The sequence below is a fragment of the Micromonas pusilla genome (genome assembly GCF_000151265.4).
Source record: "Micromonas pusilla CCMP1545 genomic scaffold MICPUCscaffold_6, whole genome shotgun sequence".
In the NCBI taxonomy this organism is placed as follows: domain Eukaryota; kingdom Viridiplantae; phylum Chlorophyta; class Mamiellophyceae; order Mamiellales; family Mamiellaceae; genus Micromonas; species Micromonas pusilla.
In genome coordinates, this window is record NW_003315887.1 from 611,637 (window position 1) to 634,610 (window position 22,974).

General features: G+C 71.7%; 8 protein-coding genes across 8 annotated transcripts in view; 4 read left to right on the forward strand and 4 right to left on the reverse strand.

Moving 5' to 3' along the window:
- MICPUCDRAFT_40208 (uncharacterized protein) overlaps positions 1–4,077 on the reverse strand; it is a gene marked incomplete at both ends in the record, with an annotated part of 4,680 nt that extends 603 nt beyond the window's left edge. Inside the window, 3 exons of the mRNA XM_003059449.1 lie at positions 91–1,199; positions 1,341–3,888; positions 4,064–4,077. Of these exons, the coding sequence (XP_003059495.1) occupies positions 91–1,199; positions 1,341–3,888; positions 4,064–4,077 (3,671 nt within the window). The remainder of the gene's footprint in view (positions 1–90; positions 1,200–1,340; positions 3,889–4,063) is intronic.
- A 2,727-nt stretch (positions 4,078–6,804) lies between these two features.
- MICPUCDRAFT_33905 (uncharacterized protein) lies at positions 6,805–9,737 on the forward strand (the record flags this gene model as incomplete). Its single annotated transcript, XM_003059154.1, has 2 exons — positions 6,805–9,138; positions 9,331–9,737. Coding segments are annotated over exons 1-2 (2,730 nt in total), but the record flags the coding sequence as incomplete, so codon positions are not given.
- Positions 9,738–11,133: 1,396 nt separating this feature from the next.
- On the forward strand, positions 11,134–12,182 carry MICPUCDRAFT_58812 (uncharacterized protein; the record flags this gene model as incomplete). Its single annotated transcript, XM_003059155.1, has 1 exon — positions 11,134–12,182. The coding sequence occupies exon 1, from the start codon at positions 11,142–11,144 to the stop codon at positions 12,180–12,182; it is 1,041 nt and encodes a 346-aa protein (XP_003059201.1). The 5' UTR covers positions 11,134–11,141.
- A 477-nt stretch (positions 12,183–12,659) lies between these two features.
- Positions 12,660–12,896, reverse strand: MICPUCDRAFT_9148 (uncharacterized protein; the record flags this gene model as incomplete). Its single annotated transcript, XM_003059450.1, has 1 exon — positions 12,660–12,896. A coding segment is annotated over one exon (237 nt), but the record flags the coding sequence as incomplete, so codon positions are not given.
- Positions 12,897–15,164: 2,268 nt separating this feature from the next.
- Positions 15,165–15,422, reverse strand: MICPUCDRAFT_11910 (uncharacterized protein; the record flags this gene model as incomplete). The annotated part of the gene is made up of 1 exon (XM_003059451.1): positions 15,165–15,422. A coding segment is annotated over one exon (258 nt), but the record flags the coding sequence as incomplete, so codon positions are not given.
- A 2,430-nt stretch (positions 15,423–17,852) lies between these two features.
- MICPUCDRAFT_58815 (amino Acid/Auxin permease family) lies at positions 17,853–19,751 on the forward strand (the record flags this gene model as incomplete). The annotated part of the gene is made up of 2 exons (XM_003059156.1): positions 17,853–18,220; positions 18,410–19,751. 2 exons carry the CDS (start codon positions 17,853–17,855, stop codon positions 19,749–19,751), a joined length of 1,710 nt encoding a protein of 569 aa, XP_003059202.1.
- A 272-nt stretch (positions 19,752–20,023) lies between these two features.
- On the forward strand, positions 20,024–21,253 carry MICPUCDRAFT_40212 (uncharacterized protein; the record flags this gene model as incomplete). The annotated part of the gene is made up of 1 exon (XM_003059157.1): positions 20,024–21,253. One exon carries the CDS (start codon positions 20,024–20,026, stop codon positions 21,251–21,253), a length of 1,230 nt encoding a protein of 409 aa, XP_003059203.1.
- Positions 21,254–21,262: 9 nt separating this feature from the next.
- MICPUCDRAFT_69576 (uncharacterized protein) lies at positions 21,263–22,762 on the reverse strand (the record flags this gene model as incomplete). The annotated part of the gene is made up of 1 exon (XM_003059452.1): positions 21,263–22,762. One exon carries the CDS (start codon positions 22,760–22,762, stop codon positions 21,263–21,265), a length of 1,500 nt encoding a protein of 499 aa, XP_003059498.1.
- Between the last annotated feature and the right edge of the window lie 212 nt (positions 22,763–22,974).

The window sequence follows — 22,974 nt, forward strand, 5'->3', positions numbered from 1 at the left end:
CCTCGCGGGTTCGGAGCCTCGAGCGCGGCTGCGAGGTCGGGGATGGACGACGGCGGCGCGATCGCGTCCCTCGGCGGGTCCGTCGTGAACGGGTCCGCGCTCGGAGAAGGCCGCCCCGGCGCCGCCGCCGCCGCCGCCGCCGCCGCCGCGTCCAGGGATCCGCGGCGGCTCCCACGCCGCCCCTCGCGCGCGTCGCGCTCCTCCACCGCGGCCGCGAGCTGCGCTAACAGCCTATCCTCCCGCGCGCGCTCCTTCTGCGCCTCGTTCGAGGCGACGACCTCGAGAGACGACGACGACGACGACGACTCCGCGCGCGCGCCGCCCGCCAGCGCCGCGCCCTCCGCGACGGGCGCGTCGGAGCGACCGCCGCCGTGCCCGCCGGTCCCGCCGCCGCCGTTCATGAACGCCGCGCCGCCGACGCCGGCCATCCAGTCCGCGGCGCCGGCGACGCCCCCCGCGGCCGCGCCGGCGACGCGCCCGAGACCATCCCACGACGACATCGACGCGAGAGACAGAGACGACCGCTTCTCCGCCGCCGCCGCCGCCGCCGCCGCCGCCTTCGCCGCCGCCTTTTCGTTCGCGAGCGCGGCGAGCGACGCCCTCGCTCGGCGCGATCGCAGCATCGCCGTGGGGTCGACGTCCGCGGGGTTCACCCCCGCGGCGGTCAACGCGGCGTCGCGCCGCGCGGACGACACGACGAGACGCACGCGGTTCACTTCGAGCTCCAACAGAGACGCGAGCAACGGCGCCGCGTCGGCGCCGCCGCCGGCGTTGATCGTCGCGAGCGCGAGTGACGCGTACGTCGCCTCCGCGACCGCGCCGTTCGCGTCCGCGCCGGGGACGCCGCCGAGCGCGCCGAGCGGGTCCGACGCGTCCGCCGCGCGTATCTCCGCGGGCGCGTCCGCCGAGTCGAGACCATCGGGTTCGGCGGAACTCGACACGGCGTTCGCGCGCCGCCGCCGCCGCGCCGCCGCCGCCGCCGCCGTCGAATCGCCTCCGAGCAACTCGACGTGCCCCAACACCATAACACTCGCGGTCGCCGCCGCGCGCGCGTCGCTTCGAAACGTCAGCGAGACGTACGCGCATGCGGTCTCGTCGTCGTCGTCGTCGTCGCGCGCCAGAGACCCGCCCGCGTCGTTCGCCGCGCGCTCGGCGAGGATCTGCTCCTCCGTCGCGTCGTCGCGAAACGCCCACGCGCCCTGTGGGTGAAGCGATCGGTCAGTCGAACGTCTTACCGGTCAAACGTTGAAAGGGAAGCGCGGGTGAAGAGTGGCGCCGGGAAAAGTCCTTAAGGAACGGCGTGCACCACGCGAACGGGGTCGTATGGGAAGCAGTCTCACCGCGTCTTCAAACTCGCCGCCGCCGCCGCCGCCGCGTCCACTACCGGAAATCAGCGGGAACAGCAGCGGCGTCCCCGGCGGCGATCGCGGGATCGCGAGATTCACCCCGACCGGCCGCAACGCGCGCATCGATGGACCGGCTAACACGTCCACGAACGCGGGGACGAGGTGCTCCGCGGTCGCGGGCGGGGACGTGAACAGCGCGTGCGTCGGCGTCGAAGCCGCCTCGTCGAGCTTCAGCGCGAGCGTCGCGGTCGCGACGCCTCCGGGGCAGACCCACAGAGGCGTGGACGCGAACGCCGCGGACGCGCCGACGAGCGCGTTGACCGGCGCGACCGGCGCGTCGCCCGCGTGCGGCGGCGCGCGCGTCACGACCGCGCGCGGCGGGCGCGAGCGCACGGTCGCGCTCGCGCCGCCGCCGACGCGCGACGGGAAATGCCGCGCGAGATTTAATCCCAGCAGCATCTCGAACTGCGCGTGTCGCGTCGCGTCTTGCGTCATGTTCAAGAACCGTCTCTGCGCGGATATGGACAAGTTGCTCAGCGACGCCATGGACGATCCGGAGCGTTCGCCCTTGTTCTTCCCAGAGGTGGACGACCCGTCGAGGAGGTGGAAGATCGCGGTGTGGATCGCGCGAGACGCGGTGTACACGCCCGCGTGGAGATCGCCGTTGGCGAGGAAAATGTCGCACATCGCCGCGAGCGTCGTCGGCGGCATCCGCGCGCGCAGCTCGTCCACGTCCGCGCGCAGAAGCGTCCACGCGTCTTCGTCGGCGGCGGCGCGGTCGCCGCGCCCGCTCGAAGACGCCGCGCCGTCGGACTCGCCCTCGGCGCCCGGCTGCGCGGGGGAGTTTGACCGCGGCGAGCCGTCCGCCGCCGTCGCCTCCTCCGGTTCCGGAAATTTCCAGCTCGTCGTCTTCGTGTTGTGATCGATGTAAAACGTCCGCCCGGTGACCGTGTCCAATCGGCTCTCCCACCCGGGCGGCAGCGGCGGCGGCGCCTCGCGCGCCCGCGCCGCCGCCGCGCCGAACCCGCCGATGTCTAACCCGACGACCCTGCACTGCTCGATCAGCGCCTGAATCGCGGCGAAATACGACGCGAGATTCGTGCGATCGAGCGAATCCGCGCAGTTGTACCGCAGCATGCCGAGCTGCCACCTGTCCACTCGCGATTCGCTGCCGCTGCCACGTCGTCCATCGCCGCCGCCGCCGTCGCCGTCGCCGCGACCGCACACCCCGTGCGATACCCCCGCGTCGACCATGTACGACCGCAGACAGCTCCACAGGCCCTCCACGGTTTTCTGCTCCCCGAGCGCCTTCATGTTTCCGTGCCAGTCGAAATTCACGACGGCGAGCGCTGCGGAGCTCGGCGTCGGCGGCGACGCGCGCGAGTCCGGGTTCGTGCCCTTGCGCACGCCGCGCACGGCCTCGTGGAAGTGCTCGGACAACACCATCTCCGGTTTCCCAGGCGCGCACCGCAGCAAGTTGACGCACGTCACCGGAAACGGCGGCGACGCCGGTTCAGCCGCGCCGCCGCCGCCGTCGCCGCCGACGGCGGACGCCGGCGGCCGCGACGTCTCCACCAGTTTTCGAAAGTACGTCGCCGTGCCCGCGTACGGATCGTCCGCCGCGACCGTGATCTCCGCGTCGCCGATGGACTGCTTGATCTCCTGCCCCCATCGTATCGGCACGGAACCGCGGCGCCAGACGTACGCGCTCCAGCGAGCGCGCGCGGTTTTTTTCGGCGTTTGGTTTTGGTTTGTTTCGCCGCCGATGACGCCGCCGCCCGCGCTCGCGCTCGCGTCGTTTCCCTTCGTCTCGGGCCCCCCTTTCTCCTCCTCCTCCTCCTCTTCTTCCCGCCACGCGATCTGCTCCATCTCGACCTCGTTCCCCGGCGCGGCGTCCGCGTTCAACCCGCGCGCGATGTACCGCGTGCCCGGGTGCGCGCGCGACCGGCGGCCGAACACGGCGACGCGCCACGGCGCGCCGACGGCGTCGATGAGCGCTCGCGACTCCGCGAGGCCTTGCAACAACGCCGGGCACGCGCGCGGGATGCACAAGTCGTTCAGCGGCTTCGCGAGCCACGCGTTCCAGACCCACTCCGGGTCTGGCGGCGGCGGCTCTTTTGTCGGCGTAACCGACGTCGACGCGGCGTTACGACACGCGTGCGCGAACGCGCGCGTCGCGTCGAAGGTTTCGCAGTAGTAGTACAGGTTGTCCATCGTCGCCTCGGTCATCGACGCGACGTTCGCGCGCTCCTCCCTCGTGGACGCGCGCGCCGGGTTCCTCAGCGCCGCCCTGTGCCACCGCGCCTCCTGCACGGACATCACCTCGTGCCCGTTCGGCAGCGTCGCCGCGACTTTCGTCTTGCGCGCGAGGAGGAGGAGGACCGCGTCCCCGACGGCGACGACGCCGAGGCACGCGTCCGCGCGCGTCGTCGTCTTGCACAGCCCGCGCGACGTCAGCGCGCGCGTCGCGTCGGGTTCGGACGCGAACACGTCGACGTCGCGCGCGCGCGCGTGCTCGAGCGCGCCCGTCGTCGCGCACACCCTGGCGATACGTCGAGGGGAGGGGCGGGGGAGGGGAGGGGGTTCAGATGCGCGGCGCGGGCGACGCGCATTCGCCGTTTTTCGCGCGCGGCGCGGCGCTTCCGGAGGGCGCGCGGAGGAGCCGATCGATCGATTCGTCGATCTCCCTCCCGCGGCGGGGCGAGGACGCGCCTGACGACGTGCGTGGCATCGCTCAGCGGCGGGGAGAGGACGAGGTGGAGCTCGCCCGCGTCGCTCTCGACGACGACGACGCTGCCGCGGCGCCGCATCGCGGCTGGACGCGGCGCGCGCGCGGCTCGGTCTGTCTCTCGGTCGGGGACGACGCGACGACGGCGGTGATGAGACGACGCGACGAGTATTCTGTTCGTACGTCTGTTTTTTTGAAAGTCCGAGAAATCGCGCGGAGACAGCCAGAACGACGCGTCCGCGGGGGCGCGACCGCGGGGCGCGAGAGGCGAGCGACGGACGCCGCGATGCTGCACTCGACGAGCGCGTCACCGTCGCGGCACATGTCCGGCCTCAGCATCGAGGAGGACGCGGGAGAGGCGATCGAGGCGACGACGGGAGTCCTCGGTGGGTGCCGGTTCGTCGCGCACGGCGCGGTCGTCCTCGACGACGAAATCTCCGCGCGCGGCGACGACGACGACGACGCGGCGGCGACGACGACGACGACGGCGGCGGCGGACGACGTCCCGGGGAGGGACGACGCGTCCGCGGGGCTTCTGCTGGGACGCATGCGGAGCAGAAACTACGACGATTTCGACGACGACGACGCCTTGGACGACGACGACCTCCTGTCGAGGCTTCCGCCGGGGATGGACCCGCGGCGCGATCGCGCGCGAATCCGCCCGGCCGCGAGACCGCGGTGCCTGCTCTTCCCGGGCGTGACGCGAGACGCGATAGACCACGACGAGGAGGTGTACGCACGCGGGAACCACGTCGTGTGGTCCTCCGGCGGCGTCGTCCGCGTGCGCTTCACGACCCCGGAGCCGGTCTCGCAGGTGGCGTGGTGCGCGTTCCCTCGGATCGTGCGAATAACGTACGACCCCTCCGATCCCTCCGATCCCTCCGACGTCGGCTTCCTCGCGTCCGCCGACGACGAGCCGACGCTGTGCTTGCGCCACGGCCGAACCGCGATGACGACGTACGCGCCGTCGGGGGCGACGCAGACGATGCCGCTGCCGAGGGACGCGCGCGGCGATCTCGCGCCGACGGCGCTCGGCGCGTTGCTTCGCACGTCGAGGGGCGTCGCGGCGATTCGGCACGCGTTGGACGAGCCGTCGCTCGTGTTCGCGGCGGACCCTGCGGATGTCTTCGCGCGGACGGAGACGATCGCGTGGAGCTCCGTGGACTCGGTGTTGCTCCTGACGCACGACGCGGGGAGGGCGTCGCACGCGTTGTGGCGGCTGTCGCCGGCGGCGGAAAGACGCGAGGGCGAAGGTGAGCGCGGGGAGAAGCGCGAGAGCGCGGGGACGACGGGCGCGCGCGACGGCGACGGCGACGACGACGACGACGCGTGGAATTTCCTCTCGACCGAGCCGTCGACCCGCGCGGGGCGACCGTTCGGGGAATACTTCTCCACCACCGCGGGGTTGAAGAGCGGCGGCGTGTTGCTCGACGTGGACGTGGACGACGACGGGGAGGAAGGCGACGGCGAGGAAGGCGACGGCGACGGGTCCCCGAATTCCGTGCTCGGGGGTTCGCGATCGCGCGCGCGCGCGTACTCGCAAGCGGAGCACCCGCGCGTCGCCGCGACGCGCGTGTGGACGGAACCTCCCGGTCGGTCGCCATCGCCCGCGTCGCACGCGGCGCTGACGCACGCGGACGACGCGCGCGGCACCCCCGCGCTCGCCGCGCTTCTCGCGGACGGCGCGCTCGTCGGATGGAGCCTCCGACGCGCGGGCGCGGGCGCGGGCGCGGGGGGCGACGCCGCGCCGCGCGTCGTCTTCGCGATCGACGACGTCGTCTCTTTCGCGGCGGCGGCGGCGACGCGCGCGCCGCTGCTCGACGTGCTCGTCAAGCGCGCCGACCCCGGGCGCGACGCGCTCGGGTTGTTCGCGGGGGCGAGGTGCGTGATGTCGTGGGACGCGTCGGCGACGCTGTGGCGCGACGCCGCCGCGGGGGTCGTCCGCGTCGGCGACGTCGTTCGCGTGCACTCGCCGGTGGGGAACCGCGTCACGGCGGAGACGACCGCGGCGAGAGGGGGGATCGCGGTGAGGCTGTCGATTCCGACGGGGTTCGCCTCGCCCGCGGCGCGGGCGGTGATGGACGCGGCGGGGAAGGACGTGATGCGAGCGTTGGACGCGGGCGCCGGCGAGGCGAGCGCGAGCGCGACGGCCGCCGTCGTCGCCGCCGCCGCGTCGGCGGCGGCGTCCGGTTCCGGGTTCGGGTCCGGCGACGCCGCGGAGTGGAACGCCGTGCGCGACGCGCTGTTGCGACTGTGCTCGATCGATACCACCGCCGCGGAAGAAGACGGATACGGGAACGATATCGGCGGCGGTCGCGACGCCGACGCGGACGACGCCGCGTGGAACGAGCTTCTCGCCGACGGCGACCGCGTCGCGGCGGCGGCGACGGCGAGGAAATACCGCGCGCTCGCGTCGTCGCTCCCGCCGCCGGCCGCGTCGCCTCCGACGCGCGCGGCGGCGTTCGCGGCGCGCGCGTCTATGCCGCCACCGCGCGACGCGACGATGGCGCTTCTCGAGTCCTCGCACGCGGCGTACGAGGCGTGTAAACTCGACGCGTTGAAGCGCCCGGCGACGGCGCGCGTCGGCGAGTTGTGCGCGGCTCTCGCCGGCGCGATCGCGCGCGACGCTCGGTCTGGCGGATCGTCGTCGTCCGTCGCGGGCGCGATCGCGATCGCGCATCTGGATCACTACGCGCGCGACGGCGGCGCGAACGGCGGCGCGGCGAGGACGCTCGCCGCGATGGGACGGGAACGACCTGGCGTCGCGTCGTCACCGGCGCCGCCGCCGACGCCGACGCCGGATCTCGTTCAAGCGTTGGAGATGATCTTCGAAGGCGTCGACGAGTCCGCGTGGATCGCGCGCGTGCCTCCGCTGATCGCCGCGCGGTTGACGGGCGACGGCGAAGAAGGCGGCGACGCGATCGCCTGGGCCGCGGACGTCGTGTCGTTCGCGTCCGCGGCGGCGGCGTCCGCCGCCGCCGCGAGCGCGGGCGACGACGCGGAGGCGGCGGAGGCGGCGACGGCGATGACCGCGGCGATGACGACGTCCGGGTTTGGCCTCGCGGAGCTGTCGCGGCTCCCTCACGGCGTGAGCGTGCCTCTGAGGGACGCGCTGCAGCGGTGCCGTCGGTCGCCGCCGGGAGGGTGGCCCGCGGCGGCGTACGCGCTCGTGGGAAGGGACGACCTCGCGCTGAAGGCGGCGTTCGAATCTTCTTCGAGTCCCGCGCCGTCGCATTCGGTCGCGGGAAACCTCTCGACCGCGGCGTCGCACGACCTTCGAGCGCGCGGCGTTTTCCTCCCTGGCGTCGGCGCGGGCGGCGGCGACGGCGTCGGCGCGGACGACGACGAGCACGGCGGCGGTGGCGGCGGCGACGGCGACGGCGGGCACGACCTGGACGACGGCGACGGCGACGGCGGCGCGGAGAAATCATTTAACGCGACGGACGGCGGCAGCGGCGGCGGCGACGGCGACGAGTTGGAACCGGACGGGATGTCGCACCTCGAATCGTACGTCGGTCCGCTGTTGTTCGGTCGCGACCGGCGCTTGCGCGAAGTCCGCGCGCTCCTGTCCAGCGCGAGGCCGACGCCGATCCTTCTCGGCGGCCTCGAAGGCGGCGGCGGCGGCGCGGACGGCGGCGGCGGCGAGGGCGGCGACGCGGAAGCCGTCAGCGCGCAACAAGCCAGGCTGTGGTCGCTCGCGCCGCGGACGTCCGCGCTCGCGATCGGCCGCGGCGCGTTCACCCTCGGCACCGCGCGCGCGCGACCGACGGAGGCGCTGAAGATCCCGACGCTGACGCTCGCGGGATGCCTCCCCGCGCATCGAAACGCCGTCGTGAAGCTCGACCTCGCTGCCGTCGGCGAGGGCGCGGCATTCACGCTCTGGCCAGAGTTCCACAACGGCGCCGCCGCGGGTTTCGCGCTCGCGGCGAGGACGAAAGGCGAGCTCACGCGCGCGTGGATCGTGTTCAACCGCCCCCGGGAGCCGTCGCACGCGCACGCGGGGGTGTTGATGGCGCTAGGTCTCACCGGCCACTTGCGCGCTCTGACCAACACGGACATGTATCGATACCTCGTCCAGGAGCACGAAGCGACGACTGTGGGCGTGCTCATCGGCACCGCGGCCGCGCACAGAGGAACGATGAACCCGGAGACGAGCAAGATGTGTTTTCTGCATCTCCCGACGCGGCACCCCGGGTCGTTCCCGGAGGTGGAGCTGTCCACGCAGGTGCAGAGCGCGGCGTTGTTGTCCGTGGGGTTGGTGTACGAGGGCAGCGCGCATCGTCTCATGAGCGAGATTTTGCTCGCGGAGATTGGCAAGGAGCCGGGCGGGGACTCGTCGCCGCAGGGCAGGGAAGGGTACGCCCTCTCCGCGGGGCTCGCGCTGGGTTTGGTGACGCTCGGGAGGGGAAGAGACGCGATCGGTCTCGTGGATCTGCGGATACCGGAACGGCTGCGGCGGTACCTCGGCGGCGGCGGCGGCGAGTTCGACCGCCGCCCGAGAGAGTCCTCGTTCCGCGCGGACGAGTTCGCCGCGAAGGACGCGCGCGCGCGGGACGACGCGAACGGCAACGGCGGCGGGCAAGTCATGGAGAACGCGCTCGTAAACTTGGACGTCACCGCGCCCGCGGCGACGCTCGCCCTCGGGTTGATGTTTCTGAAAACCAACGACGCCGCCGCCGCCGCGCACGTCGCGGTGCCGAGCACGCACTACGCGCTCGACCACGCGCGGCCGGATTTCGTCCTCCTCCGCGTCGTCGCCAAGTCGTTGATCATGTGGGACAGCATCGACCCGCACGAGGCCTGGGTCGAGGCGCAGCTGCCGGAGATATTGCGGCTGAAGAAGACGTCGTCCCGCGCGTCTCCCGACGCGTTCGAGTTCCAAGGCGAGGACGACGACGGCGGCCACGGTGGTCCGACCGGCGCGGCGGTGGACAGAGAAGCGCTCGCGCAGGCGCACGTGCACGCGCTCGCGGGCGCGTGCATGGCGTTGGGGTTGCGGTTCGCGGGCACCGCGGACGCCGTCGCGGCGAACACGCTGACGACGTACGCGTTGACGTTTTTGAGGTGCGTTCTATCTCACACTGGTCCCCATACGACCCCGTCGGCGTGGTGAACGCCGATCCTTAAGGACTTTGCCCGGCGCATCTCTCCGCCCAGGGTTCCTCGCTTTCAATACCCGCCCTCGACGTCTTTCAACTCCGCTTCTGACGCCTTTCAACTCCACCCCGACGTCGCTTCGTATGGAACGACCCTCAGAATGAAATCCACGGCGGCGGCGGGCGGATTTCCCGGGAAGCTCGTGGACCGGCCGACGCTGGAGACGTGCGTCGGCGTCGCCGCGATCGCGCTGTCGCTCGTCATGGCCGGCACCGGCGACCTCGCGGCGCTGCGGTTGCTGCGACGGCTACGTTTGAGGCTCGACGTCGCGGGCGTCGCGGGGGCGGCGGCGACGGCGGCGACGGCGGCGGCGGCAGCGACGACGGGCGCGGGCGGCGCCGCGGGTCTCTCCCACGGCGCGCACGTCGCGATATCCATGGCGCTCGGATTTTTGTTCCTGGGCGGCGGCACGAAGACGTTCGCGACGGACGACGCGTCCATCGCGGCGCTGCTCATCTCGATCTACCCGCGGTTCCCGCAGAACACGAACGACCAGCGGTGTCACCTTCAGGCGTTTCGTCATCTCTACGCGCTCGCCGCGCGCTCGCGGCTCCTCGAGACTGTCGACGCGGCGACGCGAAAGCCGGTGTACGCGCCCGTGGAGATGACGTTCCGGTCCGCGCGCGCGGGCGGCGCGATCGAGACGAGACGCGTCACCGCGCCGTGTTTGTTGCCGGAGGAGGGGCGTCTGATCTCGCTGAACGTCGTCGGCGATCGTTACTGGCCCGTGCGCGTCGACGTCGAGACGGGAGGGGCGACGGTTGATGTTCCGTCTTCCAGCGCCGGCGCCAGGACGGTCGACGCCGCGGCGGTCGAGCTCTTATACCGCAGGCGGCAGCTCCCCGTGCAGCGGCTGACGGGCGCGCTGCCGTACGCCGCGGACCCCACGGGCGCGCGCGCGGGTCTCGCCAAGGCGTTGCGCACGGCGGCGGCGGCGGCGGCGTTGCGGCCCCAAGGATCAGCGTTCACGACGCGAACGGGGTCGCACGGGGACCAGTCTCTTTCTCGGCCGCGCGCGCTGGAAGACGGAACGTCGATCGTCGCCGCGACGACGGCCGAGACGCAGGACGCGGTCGGGCTCTTCACGAGCGACCCGTCGCTCCTGGGGTTCAAGCGCCTCGTCTGCGAGGGCGGCGGCGAGCTCGCGGCGTTCTCCACGGCGGCGTTGCACGAGTGTCTGACGCGCGAGGAGCCCGGCGCGTTGGCGTCGTACGTCCACCTGCGACACGCGACCGCGTCGCTTCTCGCCGCGGCGGAGAACGCGTCGGCGTTTGACGGCGCCGCGGGAGGAGCGGGAAGCAGCTCGGCGGCGCGTGCGTCGTGGATGAGCGAGGGCGAGGCGCTGACGCACGCGATGTGCGTCGCGGACGCGCGTTTACTCGCGGCGTACGCCTCCCGCCGCGGCGCGTCGTCGTCGTCGTCGCGGACGTTGCCGCCGTCGCTGACGGACGGGTTCAACGCCGCGACCGTCGCCGCGCTCGAAGCGCCTCGCTACGGCGCGAAGGACGGCGTCCTGTGCGCGTATCTGAGAGGCGCGTCGTTCGCGGCGCTCCCGGACGCCGCCGGTTTGTTCGGCGCGTATCTCGCTTTTTTCGACGTCCCGACGCCGGCGGAGGTTTCGCGCGCGATGACGCTCGCGGGGGTGCCGTCCGGCGCGGACGAGGGGGACGTGTTGCGGGCGGTGAAGATGGGCGTGCCGGGGGTGCGCGCGGCCGCGGCGTTGCGCGTCGCCAGGTGTGGCGTGTGATCGACGACGCGCGCATCGTACCGTAGCATCATCTCGTCGTCGGACCACAACTCGACAGAATCAGATTCGGTCGCGACCACTGCCAGCTCAGCGCCCGTCGTCGTCTGTCCTCGTCCTCCTCCTCCTCGTCCTCGTCCTCGTCACTCGTCGTCGCGCGACCGTCATGGCGACCACGATGCGCGCGCTCGCGACGCGCGTCGTCGCGCCGCCGTCGTCGTCGAGCGCGTCGTCGCGCCGCCGTCGCGCGGTCGTCGCTCGCCGCGCTCGTCGCGTCGACGCCGCCCCGATCGCGGTCGTCGCGTCTTCCGCAGCTTCCGACGCGCCCGAGGCGGACGCGTCCGTCCCCGAGGTCAGCACGTCGCGCCGCGTCGCGCTGACCGCGGCGGCGTCGTCGCCGTTCCTCCCGTCGCTCGCGTCGTTCCTCGCCGCGTCCGCGGCGTCCGTCGCGACCGCGGCGCCCGCGCTCGCGGCGCCCGCCGCGAGCGCGAAGATCACGTCCAAAGTCTTCTTCGATTTCGCCGTCGACGCCGTCCCCGCGGGAAGGGTCGTCTTCGGCGTGTACGGCGACGGCCCGAACCCGATCTCCGCGGCGCGGTTCCTGACGCTCGCGAGAGGCCTCAACGGGCTCGGGTACAAGCGCACGCAGATCGACGCGATCGAGTACGCGGAAGAGGGCGGCGCGGACGTCCCGTTGTTCGTCGGCGACTGCGGCGTGCGCGCGTTCGTCATCCCGGGAAGCACCACCCCGGTGGAGGGCCTCCCGGGGGGGAATTCCGCGGAGGGCTTGCTCCCGGAGCTGAGCGCGAAGGCGCTGTCGCACGACCGCCGAGGCGTCGTGAGCCTGATCGTCGAGCGCGGGTCGCCGCCGCCGCCGCCCAAGGAGAAGCTGGTGAGCATGAATGGAAAATTCGTCACGGTGACGGACCCGCCGCCGCCGGGGCCGAACGGCACCGCGTTCACGGTCACCGTCGCGAGCGGCGCGGACGAGTTATCGGAGGTGGCGGAGATTCTCGACCGCACGAACGTCGTCGTCGGCGAGGTGGTGGAAGGGATGGAGGTGTGGGACGCGATCGCGGCGTTGCCGACGGTGAAGGATAACTCGTCGTCGCCGTTTTTCGCCGTCGCCAAAACCATCGGGGATAAGGTGCGTTCTATACACTGGTTCCCATACGACCGCGTTGGCGTGGTGAACGCCGATCCTTAAGGACTTTTCCCGGCGTGTCTCTCCGCCCAGCCCCCGCTTTCAATACCCGCCCTCGGCGCCTTTCAACTCCAACTGACGCCTTTCAACTCCACCCCGCCATCGCTTTGTATGGAACGACCCTAAGAGGGCGACCGTCGCGGAGCAGGCGTTCGGGAAGCCGTTCGCGAAGGTGACCGTGTCGAAGAGTGGGGTGGTGGAGGACGCGCCGCCGGTCGAGGCGGCGGTCGGGGTCGAGTCGGCGGAGGTGGCGTCGTCGTGAGCGATCGATCGCGATCGCGGGGGGGAGGCTACATTATTACTTCCGTAAGTTATTAGTCTATTTAAGAAGAAGACGCGCGCCGACGGCGCCTACGACGTCTACTCGCCGTCCGTCCCCCCGTCGCCGTCGCCGTCCTCCCCCCCGCCGCTCCCGTTACCGTTGTTCCCGTCGTCTCTCTCCTCCCGCCGCCCCGGGGCGCGCCCGTCCACCGCCCCGCCGCTCTTCTCCAAGAGCGAGTCCAGGTGCTTGTTCAGGAGGAATCGCGTCGCCTCCTGCACGTACAGGCGGCTGTCGTCCTTCCGGTACTTCCCGCGCTCGAGCTTGTAGTGATACGCCACCTTGTCGACGACGAAGTACCGGTTCCTGAGCTCGATCGTGTCCCCGCAGTGCGTGTTCGCGGGGAACCGGTGCGTCCCCAGCGAGCGCTCCGGCGGCGTCGTCACCTTGACCTCGTACGTCGTCTTCGCCTTCTTCTTCTTCGCGCCGTCGTCGTTCGCGTCCGCCGGCGGGCGCGCGGCGACGACGCGAAGGCGGCGCGGCGCGACGCCGGCGTTCTTCGTCGCGAACGACGACGACGACGCGGTCGCGTGACGCGCGGCGAGCGGCATCGTCGCTCGAGTCTGGTGGTCTTCTCTTTCCGCTGATATTAAGCCCTTCGGGCGACCGTTCCAATCTGTTTCCGTCTGCTCCGCGACGGGACGAACGGGAAGCGCGGACGACGCGGCGCGCGCGCTCGCGCGTGTCGAGGTAGTTCGCGCGCGCGAAGACGCGGTGCGGCGCGCAAAGGCGTACACTCGCGCGCGGCGGTGCGCGACCGAGTGGACGGGCGAACGGCCGGCCACGTCATTAATCTTGAAAATATCGCGAACAGAAAGCCGGACGATTTTGGCGCGAAGCGATTTCGTTCATCAGTTCCTCGATGATAAGTTTACGTGTACGTACGCGTCGTCGTCCTTTCGTCGCGCGCCTCCTCTGCTACCTCCGGTAGTACCCGCCGCGGTCCCTGCTCGACGCGCGGTCTCGTCCACCGTGCCTATCTCTACTCCGATCCCTGCCCCTATCCCTGCTCCGACTCCTCGGTCGATCCCCGCGGTGGCCCCGCCCGCCGAAACCCCGCTCTCGGTCGCGCCCGGGAAACGCGACCACCGGCGGTTCCCGCCCACCGCCGCCGCCGGCGCCCTTCAGCGCCCCGGACTGCACCGACGCGAGGAGCGCCTGCAACGCGTTGGCGTCGAACCCGCCGCCGCCGCCGCCGCCGCCGCCCTTCTCCTTCTCCTTCTCCTTCTTATCCTCCTCCTCGCGCTCGACGATCGCGCGCGCTCTCGCCGCCGCGTCCGTCGCGCTCCCGCTCCATATCAACGTCGTGGTCAACGCGTACACCGCGGCTTCGCTGTCGAGGAGCGCGTCCGTCGCGGCGGCGGCGACGGACAGCGTCCCCAACGCGCAGGCGGCGGCGTGGTCCATGCCGCCGCCGTTCGCGACCGTGGACGCCGCGACGGCCGCGCACGCGGCGATGAGCCTCGACGTGATGCGGTCTAAGCGTCGGGTCGCGCCCCCGCGGTTCCGCGCGCCGGCGACGTCGACGTCCCAGTCGGAGCGACGGCGCCGGCGGTCGCCGCGGTCGTCGCGGTCGTCGCGGTCGTCGTCGTCGTTCTCCGACGGAGGGTCTGGGACGACGCCCGCGGCGCCCGCGGCGGCCATCACGACGTCCGACAGCGCCGTCGTCGCGCCCTCGACGCTCATCGCCGCCGCGTGCGCGGACTTGATCGCGCCCTGGCGATCGCGCAGCGAACGTCGGGGTGGATTTCAAAGAAAGGCGTCAGTTGGAGTTGAAAGGCAACGCGGGCGGGTATTGAAAGCGAGGGACCCTGGGCGGAGAGAGACGCCGGCATAAGTCCTTTAGGAACAGCGTTCACCACGCCGACGGGGTCGTATGGGGACCAGTGTATAGAACGCACCTGGCGATCGTGCAGCGCGTGGTGCGACGCGCGGTCCGCCACCGCGGCGGCGACGTCGGCGGCGCCGCCGAGCGCCGCCGCCGCCGCCGCGGTGGGGGCCCTCGCGCGCGCGACGAGCGCGCACGGCGCGCGCGTCGTCGCCGCCGTCGCCGCGGCGATCGTCTCGCGCAGGTACGGCGTGTCCACGAGCGGCGGCGCGGGGGGCGGCGCGCCGTCGTCCAGCCGGGACCCGTCAGTCGGGGCGCCCGGCGGCGGCGGCGGCGGCGGCGGCGCGCCGACGTCGGACCCGGCAGGAATCGCCGCGGCGGTCGCCACGACGGCGGCGGCGGCCGCGGACTTCACCTTCTTCCCGCCGCGCGGGCCGCGCACCTTCTTCTCCTTCTCCTTCCCCTCTTCGCCGTCGGCGACGGACGTCGTCGACTTGGACTCCCTCATGGACGCCTCGAACGCTCGCCGCGCCTCCGCTTGCACGCGCGCGCGCTTCTCCGCGTCCTCGCGTCGTCGCGCCGCGCGCGCCTCCGCGACGTCCCTGGCCTTTCTCGTCGCGAGCTCCGCGGCGGCCAAAACGCGCCTCGCCTTCGCCGTCGCGTCCTCCGCGTCGACGTCCTCCGCGTCGATCGCGCTCACGACGCTCGCGTCCGCGCCGTGCCCTCGGTCGCCGCCCGCGGACTCGTGCGGCGCGGGCGCGGCGCCGCCCGGGAGCATCACGACGCCGCTCGCGTGCGCCCACCGGAGCCAGGTCCCCCACACCTTTCGCTCCGTTCGCAGCGTCTCCGGGGCGCCGATGACGACGAGCCCGCGCTTCGCGCGCGTCAGCATGACGTTCACGCGGCGCGGGTCCGCGAGGAACCCGACGCCGCGGGCGCCGCCCTCGCTGCTTCGAGTCGCGGTGAACACGACGGCTTCTTTCTCTCGCCCTTGGAACCCGTCCACGGAGGAAATCTCGAGCTCGTTGCCGAGGCCAAGAACGGCGTTCCGCGCGTTTCTGAGCGCGCGCACTTGCGCAGAGTACGGCGCGATGACGCCGATCTGCGACGCGGTCAGCTCCCCGCCCGCGAGGAGCGACGCGACGACGGTCATCGCGGCGGAAACCTCGAGCTCGTTTTGCCACGACTGCGCGACGGCGACTTCCCTGCCGTCGGGAACCGGGACGAACGCGACGGGCGACGGCGACGGCAGCGACGGCCACGGGAACCCGCACGGCGGAACTCTCGCCGCCGATCGCGTCCCGCTGCGCAACTTGCCGCCGTAGAAGTGCGCGCACGGAAACGCCGCGAGCGCGGGGTGCATTCGAAACTGCGTGTCGAGCATCACCGGCGCGACGCCCTTCGACTGCAGACGATCGAACAGGCTCTCCTTCATCCCTCGCGCCTCCGCGTCTCTCGACAACACCGTCGGCGGGAGCTGCTTGTGGTCGCCCACGAGCGCGACCGCGCGCGCGCCGCGCGTCAGCGCCACGAGCGACGCCACCTCGGTCTGCTGCGACGCCTCGTCTGAGCGTAAACGTCCATACGAGCGAAGAATGTCGGGGTGGAGTTCAAAGGCGTCAGAAGCGGAGTTGAAAGGCAATGCGGGCGGGTATTGAAAGCGAGAGACCCTGGGCGGAGAGACACGCCGGCAAAAGTCCTTAAGAATCGGCATTCACCACGCCGACGGGGTCGTATGGGGACCAGTGTGAATACGAACGCGCCTAACAACACCGCGCCGAATCGCGTGTTCTCCAACAAATCCCCCCCCGCGGCGGAGCACGTGCAGCACACCGCCCGCGCGCTCCGAACCTGCCCCTCGTGCTTCGCGACGTGCGGCGCGAGCTCCCCGCGGATCGCCTCCGGCCTCCCGATCCGAATCGCGGGCACGCCCGCGGCGAGGAGGCCGTCCAATACGTTGTCCACCGCGACGTTGCTCTCGGAGCAGCACAACACCGGACCCAGCCCGTGCGCGAGCCACGCTTTGGTCAACGCCACGGCGGTGTACGTCTTCCCCGTCCCGGGCGGGCCCTGCACGAGCGTGAAGCGCTGCGCGAGCCCGAGCGCGACGGCGGCGCGCTGCGACCCATTCAACGTCCGCAGCGTCCCGTTCGAGTCGCGGGGGTCGTCGCGTCGGTCGTCGTCGCGCGTCTGCGTCTGCGGCTTTTTTTTTTCATCCGCGAGGGCGGCTTCCTCCTCGAGCGCCTCCAACGCCGCGAGCGGCGACGCGTACGGCGTCACCCCCGACGGCGGCGCGGACGCGAACGCGATCGCCTCGTCCGCCTGGACGTCGTCGAGGTTGTTGCCGCCGCCCTGACCCCCCCCCCACCCGGCCAACACGACCGCCCGCACGCCCGCGTCGACGCGCGCGCCCTTCTCCTTTCGCCCGCGCATGGCGTCCTCCCCGGTCGCCATCAACTTCCGCAGCTCCGCGCTGAACCCCGCCATCTGCGCCGCGGGCGCGGCGACCGCGTCGACGCCGCCGATCGGCGGCTCCACGAGCGCGGCGATCGCGCGCACACGCCGCGCGTACACGTTGCGGTACGCGAGGCGGTCGAGGCGCCACGCGCGGAGGCCGACGGTTTGCTTCGCCGCGCGCGCGAGCTCGTCGCGGTCGCGCGTCCGCCGCGCGCGGCATCGCACCGTCAGCCGCGGCGCGACGGACAGGACGTCTACCTCGCACTCGACGCAGGTGCCGTTCGGGAAGTCGACGGAGAGCATCGCGTCGTCGCCCTTCGCGAGGCCGTCGGCGAAGGATTCGCTCTTCTCGAGCGGCGAGCGGCCGCGTCGATCCGCGAGCGCGATGATCATCGCGACGCGCGCGGCGTCGTCGCGTGTTCCGCCGCGACGCGCGTCGCCCGCCTCCGCGCGATCGAGTGCGTCGTCCAGGATCTCCATCGCGCGGTTGTTCGCCGCGGCGTTCGGGTTGTTGTCCGGCCGGACCGCGGTCACGTCCACGACGTCGAGCCCGACGACGGCGTTGCCGCCGTCCTCGATCCCTTCGCGCGCGCCGCCGCCGCCGCCGCGGCGACGAAGTCCGCGGCCGCGCTCGCGCGCGACGTCAGCCTCCGCGAGGAACTCCAGCGCCGCGAGCTCGCTCCAGCGCGTCGCGTACGCGATCGCCGCGCGCGCGTCCCTCGCGGTGGGCTCGTCCGCGTCCCTCGTCGCGGCGTCGTCCAGGCGCGATCGCATGCGCGCGAGCGCGCGCGGGAGTTCGTCCGCGGCGCGCGTCGACTGCGGGAGCCTCGACAGCGCGTCGAGGTACTCCCTCAGCGTGATCTTCTCCGCCATGGCGTCGTGTCGCGGCGGCGACGCGCGCGACCCCGAGGCCTGCCGCCGTCGTCGCGCCCTGCGCTCTGTCGCGCGCGCGACGGCGTGCCCATCTGATCGTCTCGAACGTCAGCTCGTTTTTCCCCGACAAATCGCCCCGCTGTCTTTTCAAAACGCCGCCGCGCGCCCCGCCGCAGCACGTCCCGCCCCGCCCGTCATGGCGCGGGCGGGCGGACGTCGCGCGCCGTCACGGGACGACGCCGCGCGCGGACGCGGACGCGGCTCGGCCGCGGACGTCGTCGTCGACGACGACGACGCGCGCGAATCCATGGAGGTCGGTCTCCTCGGACGGTACGACGACCGCGGCAGCGCGAGATCCGACGCGCTCGACGACGACGACGACGCGTCGCCTTATCCGCCGCCGCCGTCGCGCGCCCCGCGAAGCGCGCTGTTCACCGCATCGCTGAGCCTCACGATGACCGCGGTCGGGAGCACGATGCTCTCGCTCCCGGCCGCGTTCGCGCAGTGCGGGTGGGCGCTCGGACTCGCCGTCCTCCTCCTCTTCGCGACGCTCGTGGACGTCAGGTGCGTTCTATACACTGGTTCCCATACGACCGCGTCGGCGTGGTGAACGCCGATCCTTAAGGACTTTTGCCGGCGATTCTCTCCGCCCAGGGTCCCTCGCTCACAATCCCCGCCTTCGACGCCTTTCAACTCCGCTTCTGACGCCTTTGAACTCCACCCCGACGTTCGCTCGTACGGAACGACCCTCAGCGTGCTGTTCCTCGTCGGCGCGGCGCGAAGCGCGCGCGCGGACTCGTACGAGGAGACGTGCGCGCGACTCCTCGGCCCAAACGGGGAGAAGCTCTGCCGCGGCGCGCTGTGCGTGTTGATCTACGGCTCGCTGGTGTCGTCGCAGATCATCGTCGCGGACCTCGCGTCGCCGTCGATAAGCGCGTGGATCGCCGGCTTCGGGGACGCGAAGATCGCGTCGTCGCTCGAGTGGCTCGGCGACCGGCGATGCATCGCCGCGGCGACGCTCGCGGCGGTGTACCCGCTCGTGCTCGCGAGGTCGCTGAGCTCGCTTCGGTCCGCGACGAGCGCGGCGTTTCTCGTGATCGTCGCGGTCGTGGTCGCCGTCGCCGTCGCGTTCGCGACGTCGGACGACGCCGTCGACGCGAGCGTCGTCGCGTCCACCGTCGCGACGCGTCCGGGGGCGATCGCGCTCGCGCTGCCCGTGATGGCGCTCGGGTTCACGTGCCACTTTAACGTCGTCGACATCGACAAGGAGTTTAGCGCGGCGGCGGCCGGAGGCGCTGGCGGCGGCGGCGGCGGCGGCGCGGCGCGGACGAATCGCGATGTCCACGCCGTCGTCCACGTCTCGCTGCTTCTCGTCGCGTTTCCGATCTACGCGCTCTTCGCGTGCGCGGGGTACTTTCAGTACGGCGCGTCGGTGAGCGACGACTTCTTGACGGAGTGGGCCGCCGCCGGCGCGCGGGCGACGACGGTCGCGCAGGTCGCGGTCGCGGGGGTGAACGTGTTGAAGTACCCTCTGTTCGCGTTCGGTCTGAGACGGAACGTCGAGGCGGCGGTGGACGCGGCGTACGGGGGGTGGCGCGCGACTTGGCGGCGGCGGCGAGCGAAGGGTCGGGCGCGTCGGCGGGCGAACGTCGAAGACGACGAGACCGGCTCGATGTTACCCGACGACGAGGAGGAGGAGGAGGAGGAGGAAGAGGACGCGGCCGCCGCCGCGCCCGCGTGGGCGCATCACGTCGCGCTCTTCCTGACGCATCTCTCCGCGGCGGTCGTCGCGATCGTCTGTCGCGAGCTCGAGGTCGCGTTGGACGTCGTCGGAGCGACGTGCGGCACGCTCGTGACGTTCATCCTCCCCGGGGTGTTGTTCCTTCGCGCGTTCGACCCCGCGATGCGATTCCCCGGCGGTCCCGGCGGCGACGGCCTCGCGTGGGCGGCGAGAGAGGCGAAGGACGACGACGCGTCCGGGGTCGTTCGCGCGAGGGCGAGCGCGGCGGCGACGGCGGCGGCGTACGTCCTCGTCGGCGTCGGCGTCGCGGCGTCCGTGTGCGGCGTCGTCGCCGTCGTCTACGAGCTCGCGTGAACCACCGCAAGCCGCGGAGAGCGGAGCGCGCGCGTTTCGCACGGCGCGACGTCGTCATCGTGTAAAGAATGTAAAACGACGCGAGTGTACAACGGCACTCGTACTTTGTATCTCCTCCGCGCGGTTCGGTTCGGTTCGGTTCGGTTCGGTTCGGTTCGGTTCGCGCGTCGACGCTCGACGCTCGACGCTCGACGCTCGACGCTCGACGCTCGACGCTCGACGCTCAAGCCGCCGCCGCCGCCGCTTTCTTCGTCGTCGCTTTCTTTCCGACCATGGCTTCCTTCGCGGTCGTCTTTCGCCTCTTCGCGACGTCTCGCGCCCTGACCGCGAGCTTCTCCGGCTTCTTCTTCGCGGATACGCGCGCGGGCGACGGCGCGTTTCTCGACGACCGCGTCGGCTTCGCGCGGAGGTCGCGCTTCGACGGCGGCGGCTTCGTCGCCGCGCGTCTCGACGAGGCCGCTTTCGCGGCGGCGTCCACGAAAACGTGCGGGGACGCGACCGGCGACGGCGTCACCGGCGCGCGCGTCAGCGCGCGCGACGTCGGGATCTCGCCCTCGCCGCGAGGCGCGAACGGCGACGGAAGATTGGGGTTGAACATCGCGTCGTGCCGGGGCGAGTTGGACGTGTCGCGGCGCGGCGGGGGAGCGCGCGCGTCGGTGTCGTCCCCGTCGTGGCTTCTCGTCCGCGTGACAACTCTTGGATACGACGACCGACCTCCACGACTGCCCCATAACCTTTTTTTCTTAAGGTCACGTTATCGCCACGCGTTCGCCGACCCGAGACAGAGCCGCGCGCGCGTCATGTCGACGATCGCGTGCATCAGCGCGCGCTGCGCCGGCGCGGTGGGCCCGTCTCGTGCTGCGGCGTCGACGCCCTCTCCGCGCGTCGTCGCGGCGGCGCGCCCGACGCGCCGACGGAGCGTCCCGCGGGCGGGCTCGAAGGGCGATTCTTTCCTCCTCCGCGACGAAACGACGTCGACGTCGACGCGTCTAAAGGAAGACGCGGAGGAGGAGGGAGGCGAACCCGGGTGGCGGCGAAGAGCGTTCGGCGCGTTCGCCGCGGCGATCGTCGCGTCGACCGCGCCGTCGCTCGTCGGCGACGCCGCCCCCGCGCTCGCGTCGATCCCCGCGGACATCACCCTCGCGAAAGAAAAAGCCGCGCGCGTGGAGAGAGAAGTCGCGAAGGACGTGCGCGTGCTGCAGAGAGAGATCGCGATCGACAAGGAGATCGCGCGCGACGAGGTCATCAACGAGGCGATCACGTTCGAGCGGTTCATCGAGAACGAGCCCCCGGTTCTCGTCGGGTTCCTCGCGCTGTTCGTCGTGAACGGCTTCATCGGACTGACGTGGGCGCTCTTCTTTCGCGAGACGTCCGCGGGGCCGGGAGGGGAGTTTGGAAAAGGGATCGTCGCGCTCAGGAAGGAGCTCGTGAAGGGGATATTCAAGTTCTTCGGCACGGTCATGGGGTCGTACGTCGAGCGCGACGGAGGAAAGTCGCGGTGAGGGAGGGGTTTAGGGTGTGGCGCGCGAGCGAACGAACGGAACGGCGCGCGCGAAAGGGGCGCGCCTTCGTTCGCGACGACGATGAATGTAAAAGACTGGTAAAAGAACGACGACGATACAGTAAATGATTTGTACACGCGAGAGCGTTCCTCTCGCTTTGTTTCGCTTCGCTCCCTTCACGCCTTCGACGTCCTCCCTCCCGCGGCGGCGAGGGGCGGCCGCGCTTTCCCGCCGCCGGACCTGGACCGCCGCGCCGCGTCGGCGTTCGAGTTCGAGACGCCGCTTCTCGGCCCCGAGTCGCGCTTCTTCGGCTCGGTCGGTTTCTGTTTCTCTGGCCAACGCGCGATCTCGGCGTCGCCCGCGGGCGGCGGCGGGGGTCTGTTCCCGGACGCGCGGCGACTCAGCGGCGGGGTCGCGCCGGTGTCGGTCGGCGGCGGTGGTTTCGGTTTCGTCCGGCGGCGGCGGACTAGGCGGCGTTTCATCTTCTTTCTCGTCCTCCGCGATGAGCGCGGCGGGGGGCGGCGGCGCGAGCGGCGATTCCGATTCAATGCGCGTCGCCGGCGCGTCGTCGTGGATCAGACACAGCATCACGTGCGCGCGCTCCACGGGCTCGATCACGATGTTCACCACGATCGGCGGCGTTTGAGTTTGAGGCGGCGCGGGAACGGCCGCCGGCGACGCGACGGCCTCGAGGGCGAGCGGCGCTTCCTCTTCCTCTTCCTCGGGGACCGCTTCGGGCGCGTCGACGGGCGCCTCGACCTCGAGCTCGACGACGTCCTCGGCGGTCCCCGGGGTCGTGCACCGCCCCTCGAGCGTGTCCTTCTGAAGCGTCGCCGCCGCGACCGCGTCGTTGGCGTCTTTCAGCTTCTTCGCGAGCGTTCGAATTCTCAACGCGAACGCCCTCGCCTCGCGATCCTTGTCGAACAACGCCGCGCGCGTCTTCTCGTGCTCTCTTCGCTCGTCTTCGCGCTCGCGCTCGAGCAGAAGCATCGCGCGGCGGTGCTTCTTCGAGTCCGCCTCTTTCGATTTGCGTTCGATCGTCGCGCGTTTCGAAGCGTCCGTCGCCTTCGCCTCGGCGGCGTCGATGAGCTCGCACGCGGTTCGCGCCTTTCGTAGCTCTCGCAACGCGGTTTCGCGCGTCGCGCCGTTTACAAACTTCGCCAGCGCGCTCTCCAGCGCGATGATCTTGTCCTGCAGCTTGGCGCACAGCACCCTCTGCGCGATCAGCGTCTTCTCGCCGCGATCGCGCTCGTCTCTGTAGCGCTTCAGCCGCGCGCGCATCCCTTTCGCGTCCTCCGCGAGCGCTCGAACGATGGGCGGAAGCTCTGGGCTTCCCCCGAACGCGTTGTCGCTCTCGATCTTCGCGCGGAGCGGGGAGGTCAGCGACCGCGGCGGCGCCGCTTCCTCGCCGTCGCGCTTCGAGACGCCGCCGGATACGCCGCATTCGCCGCCGCCGCCGTCCTTCTTCGAGTACGGCGAGTCCAGCGTCGCTTCGCAGACGGTCGCCATCGCGACGGATCTCGCGGCGGTCGGAGACGCCGATTCGGTTTCCTTATGCGGCGATCGGCGCGACGCCGCGCGCGCGCTCCAGGAGGGCGGCCTCTCCACCGCGGGCGCGACGCCGTTCGCGGTGGACGACGGAAGACGCGAGGGAAGACGCGACGCGAGACGGCGGCGTGCCGTGCGGGGGCGCGCGGTCGTTGTGCGCGCGCGTTTCCTCC